Source organism: Epinephelus moara, chromosome 6 (assembly GCF_006386435.1).
Source record: "Epinephelus moara isolate mb chromosome 6, YSFRI_EMoa_1.0, whole genome shotgun sequence".
Classification (NCBI taxonomy): Eukaryota; Metazoa; Chordata; class Actinopteri; order Perciformes; family Serranidae; genus Epinephelus; species Epinephelus moara.
In genome coordinates, this window is record NC_065511.1 from 34,775,772 (window position 1) to 34,793,437 (window position 17,666).

General features: G+C 42.0%; 2 protein-coding genes across 9 annotated transcripts in view; one reads left to right on the forward strand and one right to left on the reverse strand.

Annotated features, from left to right (window-relative positions):
• The window catches only part of scn1ba (sodium channel, voltage-gated, type I, beta a), a 27,274-nt gene extending 10,965 nt beyond the window's left edge, over positions 1 to 16,309 (forward strand). Inside the window, exons 2-7 of one of the 3 annotated variants that reach the window (XM_050047006.1) lie at positions 1,116 to 1,219; positions 1,803 to 1,969; positions 5,931 to 6,168; positions 9,718 to 9,859; positions 10,157 to 10,228; positions 11,130 to 16,309. In XM_050047006.1, coding sequence (XP_049902963.1) covers positions 1,895 to 1,969; positions 5,931 to 6,168; positions 9,718 to 9,859; positions 10,157 to 10,223 — 522 coding nt within the window. In that variant the 5' untranslated portion in view covers positions 1,116 to 1,219; positions 1,803 to 1,894 and the 3' untranslated portion in view covers positions 10,224 to 10,228; positions 11,130 to 16,309. The remainder of the gene's footprint in view (positions 1 to 1,115; positions 1,220 to 1,802; positions 1,970 to 5,930; positions 6,169 to 9,717; positions 9,860 to 10,156; positions 10,229 to 11,129) is intronic. The other 2 variants (XM_050047004.1, XM_050047005.1) reach the window with 2 other exon arrangements.
• Positions 15,374 to 17,666, reverse strand: part of gramd1a (GRAM domain containing 1A) — a 42,091-nt gene continuing 39,798 nt past the window's right edge. For 2 of the 6 annotated variants that reach the window (XM_050046981.1, XM_050046982.1), the window contains 2 exons: positions 17,503 to 17,623; positions 15,374 to 17,295 (listed from right to left, as the gene is read on the reverse strand). In XM_050046981.1, coding sequence (XP_049902938.1) covers positions 17,194 to 17,295; positions 17,503 to 17,623 — 223 coding nt within the window. In that variant the 3' untranslated portion in view covers positions 15,374 to 17,193. The remainder of the gene's footprint in view (positions 17,296 to 17,502; positions 17,624 to 17,666) is intronic. The other 4 variants (XM_050046985.1, XM_050046986.1, XM_050046984.1 and 1 more) reach the window with 3 other exon arrangements.

Here is a 17,666-nt window from a genome sequence, read left to right on the forward strand (position 1 = left end):
CTTTCATAATGTTTAACAGCCTTTGCAAACAGCCATGCAAAACAACTGTTGGCGAGTTGGTTTGTGTACAGCACATCCATCACAACGCACGGAGCTGACTGTAAGAGGCAGGCAAGAGGTGGTGGGGTGTAAACTATGTAAACTGTGGCTAAAACTCCAGTTGAGACACATATTTTGAATGTGCTGTATACATGCCCAAATAATGCTCCTAAAACCTGAATTATACCGGCATATCCAACATGTCTTAATCGAAAAAAGCTTCACTCAGCATAAGGCCTAATTCAGAATATCCAAACAGAATATGCTGTTTACATGACCCATATCAAAATCAGAATATTGTCATACATTAGTGTGCATGTAAACGTAGTCACTTATGATTTGGCAAAAAGAATATATCCACATATTTGATACCAATGGATGCCTTACGATGTCTAGTTGAGCTTGGGGGCGCCACTGCTGTTTGGGGCCAATAAAACCAGTGAATCTGGAATCAAATCAGTCAATTTCAGGCACAGGTTTATTCGTTCTTGGGTCCAGCTGGGTTCGGGTCTGCCTTTGGTTTTAATGCACAGGTCCATCTCTTATTTAAATACAATAGCAATAGGTCCATTTACATTTGGGCTTATACTTTTGGGCCTGTGAAATATTACATCATGTTCTTAACTTTCTCTCCTTTTCCTTCCCTGTTTCTCTTCCCTTTCTCTTCTCTCTCTGCAGTGCATCAGCCAGCATTAGGCCTCTTCTCTCCTGCTTCCCTTTTTCCTCCATGCTTTTGCAGAAATGGCTGTTCCTACTGGAGCCTGTGCTAACTTTCTCTTTCTTCCCTCCCCCCATCATTCCTCCCCTCCATGTTTCTCTGCAGTGTGGTGGCAATTCTATTTGTGTGATTATTTTTAAATTATCTCTTTGGTGCTGCATTTTTTGTATCCCAGGGAGTAAAAGTTAGACTTTTGGTTTTTAGATATTTATGTACATAAGGCCATGGGCGATGTGCTGCCATGAGTCTCAACCAAACTTTTGATGATTTCAGTTTATCTGATCAGCGATGTGTTTCCTGTCCTCTCCCTCATCTCCCCTCCCCCCCATCTTGCGATTCAAAACAAATGCATCCCCAGAGGTCAAAGTTGAGAATAGCACAAGATCATTGGTTGAGAGCCATGCTGAGGCCTCAGTGGAAACTGCAAGGTGCAGTGTGAGAGAGAAACATTTGGAGTTACAGGTGTGTAACTCCTGGCCGATGAGAAGTATGTGTCATGATGATGATGGCATATATAGACTTACGCTTCTATATATGAATTTAGCTCAGTTACCAATTGACAGAATGCAAGAAACTAGTGCTGCACACTGCAACCTCTTTATTTCCCCTCAGATTCACAGACTAAAAAAACCTAAAATGTTAATTACTACAAAACTACAAAGCCAATTAATCAAATTCACAACCATCTATGATTGATGAGTGGAAATAAAAAATATGCAAGAAAAAAGCTCTGCCCGATACAACAGAAAAAACGCATGCAATGAGCATTGGGAGTAAGCACGCAAAAATACAAAAGTTACAGTAGCTAATCTGTTTTGTAAAATAGTGTTCAGACAGTTTGCCTGCAAGTACTGAGATACTGGAAAACACCAGAGCTCTGCCCATGTATCACCCTCTCCCTCATGTCACGGGTACATGAAAAAGAGGATGATGGCCACCCACGGCTCTTACCTCTAAAACCCTGTGACCTGCAAATACACAAGGAACAATAAAGTGATACTGGAGGTTTCTAACTGTGTGTTCTCCACCCCGTTTCACTCTATAGCATCTCTCTGCCATGGAGCCTGTGTGGAGGTGGACTCAGACACAGAGGCGGTGGCCAACGAAGGCTTCAAACTGGGCTGCATCTCCTGTAAGATGAGGGGCGAGGTGCCCGCCAAGGCCACGGTCGACTGGCACTTCAAGGCTTCGGATGAGACTGAGTTCACCCACGTGAGTAGTAATAAGATTTGCAACAAGGCTGGAGCGTATCTGTGTTCCCCAGCTCAGTAACGTCTTAATATGATTCATTAAGGAGACCTTTCAAAGGGTTTCATGTTCTCAGCAAAGGCCAAATGTGCATTGTATTTTTCCCTGGGCCAATATGTTGAAATTAGCCAATAGCCTGCTGATGTTATATTCCTTGAAATTTACTCCCTCAAATTTGTCGAAAAGACAGTTTTCTTGATTCAATGGCTGATCAGATTTTGACCATTCAAACTGCGTTTAAAACATCCATCTCGCCCTTACCAAACTCTTACAAAGTTAGTTCATATCAAGAGACGATGGACCCTGAAAACATAGGGATGACAACCAACAGGGCAAGAAGGACTTTAAAGGTTTGGAAAATACACTTTCATTCTTGCAGAGAGGTAGATTAGAAGATGAGAAAATCTGTGTCACCGCTGACGCTGCATCAAACCGCCTGTCCATCTAATGCTCACTTCTGAACAAGACACCAAGATAACTGAACACTTTTGCTTAGGGCAGTAACTGCCTTGCTAAGCGAGAGGGGGCAGTCCACTGTTTTCTGGCAGAGAGCCATGGCATCAGACTTGGAGGTACTGACTCTCATCCCGACTGCTCCACACTCAGCTGCAAACCACCACCCCAGTACATGTTGGAGGTCACAGTGTGATGAAGAATCACCACCGTATCTTAGTAGAGGGGTTAACCCTGGAACCCTGGGAGCTGTGTTATCCAGGGCAAATGGCTCATGGTAGGGTCTCCCAAGGTAAAGTCGTCCCAGGGGAGGGGCCAGACTAAGAGCAATTCAAGGGACCTTGATGAATTGGCCAATGAGAGCTGGAGTACTTTACCCAGTATCGAGATACCGGGCCTCCCTTACGGAGCTGACAGGTGAGCATGTGGTGGCTTGGCCTTGAGCCATGGGGCCCAGTCTGGCTCAGCCTGAAAAAACATCATGGAGCTGCCGCCCTGTGGCCCCACCTCCCGCAGGGATAGGCATCTGGGTCAGGTGCATCATGTGCCGGGCGGCAGGCAGGGTCAGGTACCGGGGCTGGCTCTAGGGACGTGGAACATCACCTCTCAGAGGATAAGAAAAACATATATCCTACACAGCCGTTCGTAATGTTTTAACAGGGCTGAACTTTTGTTTCTGTATTACATTTAAGACTAAAATTACAGAGATTTAAACTGCCGCCCAATTGCCAGAAAAAATGTTGGCATTGTACCTTTGATTTGTACGATATTATGTAGCAGATACGTTGAAACTTTACATTTCAACAGCGCTGTGTTATGTGTGGTTAGATTTAGGCACACAAACCACTTGGTTATGGTGCGGAAAAGATCCTGTTTAGGCTTAAAAAATAAAGTTTTGGCGGCACTATCACAGCTGGAGAAGCCGCTAATGTCTAAATAAAAAACAGCTGCTATTCATAACACTGTCACCTGGTTAAAAAACAGCAATGGGTCACTACAAAACAACTGGTTTTGTTGTTTGTTGATCTCAAACAGTCGTCAGCTCATAAACTATGTCACTTTGGAAACGCTGATATGATATGTTGAAACATATAAATGTAAAGTATTGCGGAAATGTACAATGCCAACAATTGCCTCTGGTAACTGGGCTGTGACCCTAAACTTCCTGAAAAAAGGCCTGATGAAGGAAACCCACTCCCTAGATTTTCCGGCATATCTAATGAGGGTGAAGCCTGCAGCCGAGGAAGTGGCTGTGTGGTTGTGGTTTAAATTTGGGGGAAATCGGAAATTATGTAAGTCAGCATAGTCAATACCGGAAGAAATGTTGATAGTTTCACCATTAAACTAATGTCCACCACATCAAATGCAGCAATTTTCTCCCTGATTTAATAAGTTATCATGTATCCACTAAAGCAATCAGCACAAAGCCCCAAATACATCCATCACAGCAGGGTCATTTGTCTTCTTTTCTGGGAAACAGCTGCAATGCATTTATCATGAGAGAGAGCAGAGTCTTGCATTTTTTATGACAGGCTTTTTTTCCCCTGTGTGTCGACTGGAAGACAGCGCTTTTGCTGAACTAAGGAGTCCTCACCAGGCAAAGCAAAGAGGCCATTACGGTATAGTCCTTTAGCAGGAGAGATCCCATTAGCCTTCTGCTGCCATTTAGAATCTGTATCCACTAATTCACCAGGAAGAGCAGAGGTCAGGTCGTAACTGCAGCTCAGTCGATACGAAAAATCACCAGCAGTGGTGATGGGGAGACTGGCTGTGTGTTTGTATGAATATTCAGTCATCGACACAGAACAATCAGTTTGTTTTATGCCTTTTAGTTGCAACCAGCAGCTCTGTAGCTCGCTCTGTCGGTTGGTTGATTGGCTGGTCCACCAAAATTTCCCCACCCTTTGACAGCCAGTTTTTGCCCTAGGACAGTGGTTCCCAACTGGTCCAGCCACAAGGTCCAGATTTCTCCTTAGTCAATAGCTCAAGCACCACACAGTTTAATATATTCAGCGTCATACTTGTGTTTGGCCATGTCGTCAAGCTAGCTTGCTGTCTCTGTCAAGTAGCTGTCTAATAGTCATTCACTCTACAGCAGGAAACAGCATCTCATAATAAAAGCTCTGTGCTGGAAATTCACTGTACCTAAAACTAAAGTGTGTTTTTTACAAGCTTGACATGTTTGTGAGTCACTGCGGGTCCATTCAGAATGGGCCAGTGACCCACTTTTGGGCCGCAACCCACCAGTTGGGAACCACTGCCCTAGGAGGCTGAAATTTGGCATGAAGGTCACAGCTATTGTGAATTCATGTTTTGTTTTAAAGGGCTAGTGTATAGGATTTAGGCGGACACATTGGAAGAAATGGATATAATAAGTATGTTTTCTGTAGTGTATAATTACCTGAAAATAAGAATCGTTATCTTAGGATGAACTGTTTATATCTATGTCGGGAGCAGGTCCTCATCTACAGAGTCCGCCATGTTGCACCACCAAATTTCTACAGTAGCCCAGAACAGAAAAACCAAACACTGGCTCTAGAAAGGGCCATTCACATATTCGTGTCAACCACCATAGTTAGCAGCCCCTCTGTGATGAGTGCGGTTGGAAAAACACCAATTTTTTAACATGAAACTGCTTTATTCACTGTTTTTACTGGTTTATATCACTGGGTCCATTTGTTTTGGAAAGTCGGCCTAAGTGTCCTTTTGCGAATAATTAGGCTCCAGCTGAAAACCTCCTAAATGTCTGGATCTCAAGTTATCAGAGAAAAAAGGTGAGCACACATTAGCAGCTGAGCTAGCAGCCGTCTGCAGCGCTCCGAGGAGCAATGGAGAACTGCAGATTTCTAAAGTAAAACTGCTTTGGTCAGTGGTCTTACCAGCTTGAATAACCTTGTCCACTTGTTTTGGAGAGGGGGAGACCTCTGTGGATAATTTGGCTCCTGGTAAAAAAAAAAACCCTGAACAATGAACACTGAAGGAATGTGTGAGTCCATGGGAGAAGTTTCAGCTGGTTGCAATCTATAGTCCACACAGCTAAATGCCATTAAATCCTATGATTCCTACACACCGCACATTTAATAATGAAAGTATGTATTTCTGGCTCTTTTTGTCATTAGGAGCCAATGGACTGAGGGTCACAGGCAGGTTTGAGATGTCAGAAAGTAGTCAGAGATGGATTAACTCGTTGTTGTTGACAGTAACAGAAATACAGAACACAACCTCATTCCCCATGGAGGTATAAGCATGTTTCAAGCACTAAAAGTGTCATTGCATACTGGAGTGAACTGCATGTTCATCAGCCAAAACCTTACATGATTTGTAGCAAATGGATTACAACACGCAGGGACACCAGTATTTTCTTTTAATGCTCCTATGCCTGTAACCCTTCTCATTCTGCTGAACATTTACAGTCTCTATTTCTCTCTTCGCCTCCTTTTCAAAGACATTCCTCTCTGTACTTCTCTTTCAGTTATACAGCTATGAAGAAAAAAAGCCCTACATCAGTGACTCACGTTTCTACGATCGTCTGGACTGGAACGGCAGCAAGCATACGGACGACCTTCAGGATGGCTCCATCTACATCCTCAATGTGACCTTCAATGACACGGGGACCTACCAGTGCACGTTCAGCCGCACCCTCATGTATCCGAACTACGAGTTTCAAACCAACGCCACCAAGATAATCTCCGTGAAAGTGGTGCCACGACGTAAGGACAGAGGGGAAGGATGTTGTAGAATGTTTGAGCAGGGAAAAGGGAAACTGAATTAGCCAGCTGCTTTAAGAGATAGGGCCCTAATGTTCATCATGTAGTGGTGTTGACACTCCTAGAGGTTTTATTGCAGCCCAGAAAACTCTGCTGTCATAGTGACACTCAATTACAACTGCTTTAATCAATATTTCTATATTATCGAAAGGGGTTGTTCATTGTCAAAAACACACAAACAATTATCTTCAAACTCTGCAGTTCCCCCTCAACTCTAAAGAACATTGAAAACAATTAATCAATGCAGGTTTAATGAGTATTTTGAGTCAATAACTGCTCTCCTCAGCTCTACAGAGCATCTTTCAGCTCTTCATTTTGGATTTCCCACCTTCAGATTTAGTGTTTTGTTTCACAGCATTCAGGCAGCTGTTTATAATAAACAAAAAAAAAACCCTCCAAAAAACAATGGTACACTACCTGCTCAGCACCAAACAACTGAGAGAAAACTTAAACATTGTGAACCTTTTACTGATAAATTGCCAGTTATTTCCCTCAGGAGGTGATGGAGACAAAAAACAAAGGTAATTGGGGAGTGAACATTCACAAGGCAGCCACAGGTTTGCAGTATTAACTTAAAAGATGACTTAATTTCAATCAGGAAAAGCTCATTCTGAGAGAAAAGAATATGTATTTACATGAGAAATGTTAAAAGTCTTTACCGATTAGACCCCATTGTGATGTCATATATTCCAAGAAGGTGGTAAAGACGTAGTAGATTAGGGAACCCATCCTATGGAGTCTAGATGCTGGTTGGGATGAGTTGAAGAGGGAGCTGAGGATCTGGATGTGAAGAGGACTTTTGATGGGCTTGTCCTGGGCTCTGGATAAGGTGACTGGCGGCAAACTGGGTGGAGGAGGGTGTGTAAAATGACAGCTGACAGGAGCAGAGAGGAGAACAGATTTAAAGTTTGGCAGCAGCGACATGAATGGCTGAGGGAGATCATGGCTGAGTTTGATTGGCTAACCAGGAGAGGGAACACCCATAGTCAGCTGATTGGTGGAAGTGGTGGGAGTGGTATAGAAAAAGAATAGTCTTCCAGATTGAATTTATGCTAAGCTTCATATGATGATAATATGTTGTGTTTATAGCTTGCTCTGCCCCAAAGTGGTTAAAAGAAACTGTAACTGTGAGTCAAGTACCTAAATAAGCACAGAGGTGTCCCTCAAGGTTCGGTGCTCGATCCACTGAATCTCATCACTTGAATCAGGCAGATTAACTAGTGTTTTTTTTTTTGTTTGTTTGTTTTTACTGCCAGGCTTCCTGTAACCTGTGGGGCTCTCACTGCAGAACACTGAGCCCTTGTGGACGTTTGATAGCTTAATGAAGTCTTCCACTGCTGGAAAGATGGTCTTTTTTATAAAACCAGGCTGTCCATGCAGTAAAAATGTAATGTAATGTAATGTACTTTATTTATATAGCACTTTACAACGACCACAGGTGAATCAAAGTGCTTCACAAGAGATTAAAAAACAATTAAAAACACAACACACAACAGATTCACGAATACAAAAAACAACAAATAAAAGGATAAAACAATAAGATAAAATAAAACAGGAGCATCACCACATTACTGAGTATTAAAAGCCATCCTAAATAAATAAGTTTTAAGTTTAGATTTGAAGAGGCTCAGGTCAGAGGCAAGACGTATGTCAGTGGGGAGTTTATTCCAAAGCCTGGGTGCGGCAACAGAAAAAGCTCAGTCACCCCAGTGTCTGTATTTAAACCTGGGCTCTTCCAACAAGAGTTGGTTAGAGGACCTCAGAGCCCTGCCACGCTCACGGACAGTTAGCATCTCAGATAAATAAGATGGGGTGAGGTCATTAAGAGCTTTAAAGACAAACATTAAAAGTTTAAAATCAATTCTAAAACGAACTGGAAGCCAGTGGAGAGAATAAAGGACAGGACTAATGTGCTCTCGTCTGTTAGTGTTAGTTAAAAGGCGGGCAGCTGCATTTTGCACAAGTTGAAGGTGGCTAAGAGCAGACTGGGAGACGCCAATATACAGTGCATTGCAGTAGTCGAGTCTAGAACTAATAAAAGCATGAATAGCTTTTTCAAGGTCATGACAGCTTAAAATGTTTTAACTCTGGCTAAAAGACATAGTTGGAAAAAGCTTGTCTTAACAACATTGTCAATTTGACATAGTTGGAAAAAGCTTGTCTTAACAACATTGTCAATTTGTTTATCAAATTTCAAATGGCTGTCAAAAATTACCCCCAGATTTCTGACCGTAGGGCTACATGTAGAAGGCAAGGCGCCCAAGCCGGTCGTCCCAGTATCCCCAAACACAATGCACTCTGTCTTATCTTCATTAAACAGAAGAAAATTTTGAGTTAACCAATTCTTGAAATTAACAATACAGTCAAGTGAGTGCATTATTATCTTTTGGCTTCAATGGCAGATAGATTTGCAAGCCATTTGCATAGCAGTGAAAAGATAGATTGTATCTGGCTATAATTGACCCAAGTGGTAACATATATAATGAAAAAAGCATAGGGCCAAGAATAGAACCCTGTGGGACCCCACAGGAGAGGGGGGCGCTAAAGGAGGACAGGTCACCAAGCTTACAGAAAAGCTTCTATCAGATAAATAAGACATAAACCACTTAAGTGCAGTGCCATGAATGCCAACATAGTAGTTCAGGCGTGATAAGGGGACTGTATGGTCAACCGTGTCAAAGGCTGCCGTGAGATCAAGCAGCACTAAGACAACGGGACACTTGGCGTCAACAGACAGTGCAATATCATTGTGCACCTTTAACAGAGCAGACTCAGTGCTGTGATGAGACCTAAAGCTAGACTGGAATTTCTCAAAAATAGAGTTGTTTTCTAGAAAAGACTGCAATTGTATAAAAACAGCTTTTTCTAACACTTCAGAAAGAAAAGGCAGATGAGAAACAGGCCTAAAGTAAGATAACACTGAGGGGTCAAGATGAGTTTTTTCAAGAAGGGACCTAACTACAGCATGTTTAAAAGCAGTTGGGACAGTTCCTAAACTCAGGCAGGTGTTTATTAAAACTAAAAGACTAGGCCCTACAGTATTAAGAGCTGATTTCAGCACTCTGGCAGGAACAACATCCAGTGGACAGTTTGTAGGCTTCAGGGATTTCACTATATCAGCAAGAAAGACACACATACTTTTGATATTGGTGCTGTATGACCAAAGAAATTAATTTGTTAACTTAGGTTTGGGAGCAGGGCCACATCTCAGCTTCACCTCTGATTACCTGCCAAGCCACAGTGTTGTGAAACAAAACTGGTTGAAAATCGGCAAAGTATCCCTTTAACTGTATGTGCAGCAGGATTTAGGCAGCGGTGAATTATGACTTGGTAATTCAGGCCAGAAGGTCATGACTTATGACTCGTATCGTTTAAAAGATGTATGGTCTGGGCAGCCCTCATCCTTTTCATGGTACAAATTAAATCCCACCCCCTTTCTATAAGCACACTGATACAATATATCTCACCTTATCTCCTTCTCTGTCTCTCTAGTCACCAGAGGACTGGCATCCATCTTGTCTGAGGTGATGATGTACGTCTCCATCATCGGACTGCAGGTGTGGCTTGTGGTTGAGATGATCTACTGCTACAGGAAGATCGCAGCAGCAGGAGAGGAAGCTCTGAGAGAGAGCGCGTGAGTTAACACTTCAAAACACACAAACAAACACAGCTAGCCTCTTCTCCAGTGCCAGTCCTCCTTTTCAGATCCTGCTGGGCCGTCCAAATGTCACGACTTCACACCAACCGCTATCACCTTTGTTTTTCCTTCCTGACACTGTTTGGGAAGCAGCGACACAATCTGTTTCACTCTGCTCTTTTCAAAAATAGCAAACATTTTCCTTTTTCCTTGACTGAACTGACATCTTGTTCTGATTCTGATTCACTGATCTTGACTGCCTGTTTCTCCTTTCCACTACTCTCTTTCCTTCAGGGCGGAGTATTTAGCTATAGCATCGGAAAGTAAAGATAATTGTGCAGGTGTACAAGTGGCAGAATAGCACCGGTAGGTCTGGATTCTCACTAAACATCATGTCTGAATCTTCTTGTACTTATGTGTTTACACTTGTTGCAATGTTGCCACCAGTGTACTGGGTTGAAAGTAAAAAAAAAAATCAGCATCCCTCTAGTACTTGAATGGTTTGTTTTCTTTGGAATATATATTCTCCAATACAGAATATTGCATCTGAGATAGTAGCTCAGGTAGGGGACCTCTGCTTTAGCCAACTTTACTTAAGCCTACATGCATCTGTAGTTAGCCGGCAAGCCACGTTCAACATTTGAATCTTTAAAATGACTGAGTCACCTACCAAAGTAACCAAATCATTTAACTAAAGAAGGAGATATGCAATAAGTAGATAGATAGCTGTGTGCACAGCCTATCCTATATTCAGAGCAAATGCAGGACAGCAGATTCAACTAGAAAAGATCTCCGGCAAGCAGCCTGAGCTGATTGCAGCCACTCTAGACAATTGTAATTTCAGCAAACATGCCGCAGCATGTTTCAGAGGATGTTAAAAATATATGCCTTGTCTATTTTTGATGGAGCTACGGCACATTGGACAAAACAGTTTTCCTGCTAACATGAAGTTAGCCTCAAACTATTAAGATAAATTGTCCCCTTAAATTACTTAATGTATCTGCTCAATAAAATTGCATTACTTATGTTTTTAGGCCTCCCCTCTGGACTCTTGCCAAATGCCTCTTTAATTTAGTACAAGTTTATTTTTATCTAGAAATAAAATATTATGTTGTGTTTTCTTTGACATCCCTTCAATGCATTTTAGATTTTCTCTACAAACCAGAGTTATTGTTTGCGCTTTGAGAAAAGGTGACGTGTTACTGCATGTTATGACTGTTACGAATTCATTGTCCTCACAGTTTTATGTTTGTTTTTTGTCATTCAGGTCGAGGAAGTCTTCAAGATTGTGACCTTGAGGAATCTCACATTCCCTCTTTCATGCCCTCTCCTCTCACCGCCACTCACATCCCGCCTTCCTTTCCACATGATGGAAAAAGCAAACCACAGAGAGGAGAAAGATCTCCGCTGAAAGTTTTCTCCTAAGTGACTTTCTGCAAAAGAATGACAAGGACTGAATTTTATCTGGTTTTGAGGGACTGAGGGGACGCATCAGGTCGTGATGCAACGGGACAGAGAGAGAGAGAGAGAGNGAGAGAGAGAGAGAGAGAGAGAGAGAGAGAGAGAGAGAGAGAGAGAGAGAGAGTTGAACTGTATATAGGTGTACACATATGCACAGATAATGTTATATATTATACGCCTACATTGTATATCTACTATCTGCATGCTTCGAGCTAATCAAAATGACCAACATCATGCTTCTGATGTGAGTTAGTCTGATAAGCGTTCTCCTGAACCTGTGACAGTGTTTCTTCTGTGCGTTTATTAAGCTGTTCCACATAAAAATGATGAATCAACATTGTCATAGCCAAAATATATATAAAAGGTTTTTAAAGGATTCATTTTAAACACTGGTAAGACTACAAAACATCTCACTGTTCTGATGAAACACTACTGGAAAGTACAGAGGAAACACTGCTACAACAGCTGATAATTTGTCCAGATATATTCAATGATTCATTTTTAATTTAATTAAATGCCAAAAAACAACAAGTATTTAGCAGAATTTTCCCCAAATCAGCTTGAAACGTGTCAGGAAACAGCATTTAGGCCAAAATGGGAGACATTAAATAAGAAATACCAAGGACAAGAACACAGCGCCCGTCCATCATATCAGCAGTGGCCACATATTAAGCCAGTGTCTAAACTTATAGGACACTTACGTGAGCGGTTCAGTCCCTCCTGACAACACAACTAACCCTTTTATTTTATGTCTTTAAACATTCTTAACATATGGCTGTATCTAGACTAACGGCTAACATGCTAACAATTATTTCTATGTCACTAGTGACTTGAAACAAATTTAGGACGATAGGAGACGGGTTGAAATAAACCGAAATTTCCCTTTAATTTCAGTGGAATTTCCTTTTCATCAAAGCCTTTTCAGAAGACTGCAACCCTGTTAAAACTAGCTGTGTTATGCAGAGTTCACTCGGATGATGGTGAGGAGCAAAAACAGGCCCTGCAGCCCATGTGTGACTTCCTGTGACATATGAAAAGACGACGCCCACTTCCACCAGGCTAATTTGTAGCACACCAAAAATGAATATATAAATAAAAAAATGCAGCTTTACCAATTTATCCGAAGTGTTTTTAAAGTGTTTAAAGTAAATTTGTCTACAGTGGAAACTTCCCCACTGATGTGTAATTTCACACAAATGTCTTAGTGTTTTTGTAGAAACTTAAGGGCTTGGCTAATTGCTATATACTTAATATCCAACTGCCGTGGGCAAATGTACCACAAAACCTGTCCAGTGTGCCTCCCAGGGTGAAGCCAGTGAAAACCAAAAAAGAAAGAGCTGAAGCCTTGTTACAAAGCAGCTGTCCTGATTTCTCTTTCCAGGCAGCCTGTCACTGACTATCAGTGAACATTAGATGGCAGCGAAACACTGCCATTCTGCATGCTTACTGTTCATCTCTTTTGTACCAAAGCTGAGTTCCATACATTTTGAGATACTGAGAAGGGGACACACACACAGAGGAATATAATGCAGAGGAACTGCATGCTAACTGATGGAATAAGCAAAGTAAAGGATAAAAACAGAACGTCCAATAAGATACTAACTAAAAGAAAAAAGATAAAACAAATGATATCGCAAGCAATGCTACACACTGCTTTACTGGGTGATTTACTTTCTTGGTATGCTGCATCAGTTAACATCTAAATGCCTTTTCCTGCACAGATGAACGAACCAGTGAAATGAAAACCACACTGCTCCCCACATTGTTGGTCTGCTTTGTGTCCACGTGAATAAAACTGCAGTTTTCACTTTATGTGTAGGTGTGAAAATGTTGCTTGCCACAAAAAAAAGGTGATACACAGGAAAAAAATAAAATTGCTGAGAAAATCAGCCGTGTGTCATTTTAATTCTTTCGGTCTTATATAAATGGAAGGTGTCGGGGATTTCAGCCTGACGTGTCCTCGGTTCACACTTAAAGTTCATTTCCATTCACACATTTTTTTAAACATGTTGATTTTAGGCAAACAATGCTTCTCCAAAACCCTTTTCAGTTATTCATTAACACCAGCAAGTATACGTTTTTCACACGGTCATGAGGTATTTACTGATGTAGTTTAACTTGTACAGGGGATCAGATGGAGATGGAGGGATTTCTTCACATAGTAAAACGTGTTGATGACAGTCACGGTCGTAGACAAGGTTTTGGAAATATCCCAACACACCCCCTCTCTCCCCTCAGAATATGATGTCCAGACATCAAGGGACAAAAAAATGCTGATGTAAAGCCTCATCTACCCTTTATTTTGTTGACTTAAAAGTAGTCAGATGTACTCGAGTCGAACTATAATCACCACCTCCCAGCTGTATGCCTCCACCAACCAGTCAAGTTGCAGTGACAGTATGTCTGTCCAGACTCATATGCAGCCATGACAGTAGACAATGCCTCAAATATGGATGTTGCTTCAAAGAAGCTACAAATTCGAAAAAAGTGAATGCCTCACACAAATCTTCAACCCGGCAATGCAGGAGATCTACACTATCAGCACAGTTTCAAGATGGACACCCAAGATTTGCTGCTCCTGAGTTATGACGTTGAGTAATAGCCAGAAAAGCATTTTATGCATAATATTATGAAGTCACAGTGAAGTTGACCTTTGACCTTTTGGATATAACAAGCCACTTCATCATTTTATCCTGTCAGATATTTGTGTAAAAATTTGGCATAATTAGCGTATGAATTCTTGAGTTATGGCTGGAAATGTGCTTATGAAGTCACAGTCATACTTTTTTTTTTTTTTAGAGAGTAATTTTTTGGCAGTGAAGAAAGGAAAGAGAGATGTAGAGCCTTCGGCATACCCTGTACAGTAGCCTGTTGTAACTACACGTCATGGCGACGAAGACCTCCTGTCTGTTTCTGTAAGCTGAAACCATTTCCCTCAGTGGAAACAAAACTTTAACTTATTTTTATTTCACAGATAAGAAACAATAAATTGTGAAGACAAGCATCCACAAAAATAACAGTTTAAGTCTTGTGTGTGATTTATCCTTCTGGGATTTATACTTTGGGATTTATCCTGGCTTCAATGTAAAATGCCATAGGCTTGTGCTAATAACGTTAGCATGTTCTATTTGTTTGGAAAACATGTTTAGTATAAGACAGTTGTTTTGTCAGTGAACCTTGTGAGTTGTCAATGGAGCCGTATTTTATAAATTGTTGCTGTTGTCCCTGGCTTCATATGAGAGGAGAAAAAGTCCGCTAGCTGCTAGGCTAACTTATACAATGTAAAATGCCATAGGCTTGTGCTAAAAACATTAGCATGCTGTATTTGTGAGGGAAAAGTGTCCAGATAAAGACAAGTGTTTGTCTGTGAATGCTGCAAGTTAGCGTGAAGCTGATTTGTGTACTTGTGTTTGAAATCGTCTCTATTAAGCCATGTTTAATGTGTGTTTAATGTGTGTTTTGAATCAACTTATCTTTACAGCACTTCAGAGAAACCCTGCTGCCAACTAGTGTTTGGGAGGTGTAACTGCAGAGTGACACAGACACCACCACACAGGTATAGATGTTCTAAACAGCATAGGCGACCTGCGTAGGCTCTGCATAGAATAAATCCCACTTTATAATTGTTTGCTCGATGATGTTTACCGACTCAAATTCAAACTCAAACTCTAAGCTATTTTGACAATTGATTACCTGACTAACACATCTCTCTGGTTCCAGCTTCTCAAATGTCATTATCTGCTTTTTCGTCGGTTGGACAACAATTTGAATATGACAACTTTTGGATACTGTGATAGGCACTTTGGATCAAATAACTGACAGATGAACGTACAGAGAAATTAACCGTTCCACCACAATCCACTGCAAGATGTGACCCAAGTCTTTTGAATGTAAAGACACACACAGACTCAAAGATGAGCGAGGAGCTGTTGCATGTTTTAGAACTTTTCATTTCTCTCCATGGCGTGGTGTACAATCACATCTTTACAGTACATTCTCATCCCCACTCCTCATCCATCTCTCTCCCTCAATCTACCCTGAATCCCCCCCCCTCCCCCCTCCCTTAATAAATATTACACCATTTTGTCATCTGCGGATGGCCATGCACAGCGTGGCCCCATGCTTCTGTAGCCGCCATTTTCATTGAAACAGAGAGAGAGCTGGATGAAGGGGAACAGCACAGAGGAAAGAGAGGAAGAGTGGGGTTGAGCGATGAGAAGAAGAAGAAGAAGAAGAAAACAAAGTGATGGGTGAGATGTTTTCACATCATCGGAGGCCAGAGTCGAGTGGACGGAGAGGACAGGCTGAAAATAAACAACAAAATAATAAAGATAGAAAATAAACAAAATAAAAAGAGACAAGTGAGTCAAATTAATCTTACAAACACACACACAAATAAACAATACTGCAAAACAGATTCCCTTTTTCTTCACCTGGGCTTACAAAAATCTGGTTGGTCCTTTAGTTGTGAAATGTCCGGCCCAGTTGGACAATGAAGTAGCTGACAGTTCTGGTGTTAAGGTTTCCACCTCATCAAGTCTCGGTAAATCCTGAACTGTTAAGCTCATTGACATAGAGAGTGAGCAACTGAACTTGAAAGAGAAATCTCCAAAAAAACTTAACTCAGCAAATGCTAATATGAAAATGCAACATCTGAAACATTGAGGACTCCTCATGAACACTCACGCACACATCTGTCAAGTCATTACCTTCTTTGCTTGTTTTTTTTCACTGCCTCTACACACATTCACACACAATTCATCATTATTATTATTATTATTATTATTATTATATACTACTTTGTTTGAAACATTCAAAAAGTACTAGCATCACTATTGTCTTTATTGCTGTGACCAGTAATCATTCTCGTGTATCTCCTCTTGGTCCGCACTGCAACAGCAAATCAGAGCACAAAATACCCAAATGACTTCTTGTAAGAGCAGGACAGGACTTCAGATCAAAAGTCATCGGTAATAATAAATACTGTAACAGTCCAGTCAGACGCAGCTCTTTGTCCTAACAAACCTTCCAATACACTGATTTTGAAATAAGATAAAACCCCGAAAGGACTGGGAGGAGTGGGATGGTGCTTGAGGTTCATCTTCAGATGTATAATTTACATCTAAAAAATAAAGGTGAAAACTAAAGTGTCTGGTGTTGAAATGTTCCTCATCCCCGTTTCATGGAGGCTTGACGGCCTCAGAGGGGGCTCAACTCGGACATGGAGGAACAAATCCCAGATGGAAAGAGCGAGAGAGGCGTCCTGCTCCCTCTCCACTCTCTGTCTGGGTGTTTGTTGGTCACATCCACACAGCAGGTGGCATCCCCCCATTTTGTTTCAGCAGGCGTTCACTAGCGGCAAAGGTGTCTTAACTGTTCCCAGGACTGAGAGGACATGGTCCAACTTTCCAGAATCACTGATCCCTGTGAAATGCCAGAGGAGGAACTGAAGTCTATGATAGTCATAAAATGGTGGGCTCTGAAAATGAAGTTATTCTGAAATGCAGCTGGCCATTTTGAAATGTCTGTATGAGTCTTGAGGAGTGGATGGTCTGAAATCGGCCCACCAGTGGCCTGTTTACACACACACTACATACAGGTGACTTGCAGCTGTAGGTAAATTATTGCTGTGGTCCTGATAGCGAAATCCTTACTGGTTGAGGCTGTAGGCGACCGTCGCCATTTCAAGTCAGTCAGGTGAGGAGAGATGTGGGTAATGTGGTCCCCCTGTGTATCCCACTCCTGGTTTTCCATTTGGAGATGAGGCAAAGGGCAAACTGTGTGTCTCCTTTCTATTCTACCAGTCCACCAGGGTGTGTTCAGAAATGGGAGACAGTCAGCAGGGAGCTGTTAACCAGAAGAGGCAGGGCTCAGGCCTCAGTCAGGGACTCTGTGAGAGTTTCATCGGGGGGATCCTGCTGCACCTCTGGGACCACGATGCCCCGGTGGAGCTTTTCTAAAGACTGCTTCATCTGGGGGATAAACATGGATGGGGTGATGGGGTGATGGGGGGGAGAGGTCGAGTGAGATATACTGGATTACATAATGCAGCGAGCACATTATGAGCACAAGCAGTCTGTGTGACGCATGAGATTTCTTGCTGACTGGTCCCTGCAGGGGCGCGCTAAAAGCATTTTGCTTCACACAAGTAAAAAAAACACACACACACACACACACACCTGGTCAAGAAGCGTGACAGAGGACTGCAGGATCTGCTGCCACTTGCTGAGCTGAGCCTGGTGAAATTGCCTCTGTAGCTGCAAGACCTGAGCCCACTCTCCAGCTGTCTGGGGCAAAGGACTGAGGAGAGGAAAATGGGAGGAGGGAGGAAAAGGAGGGGAAG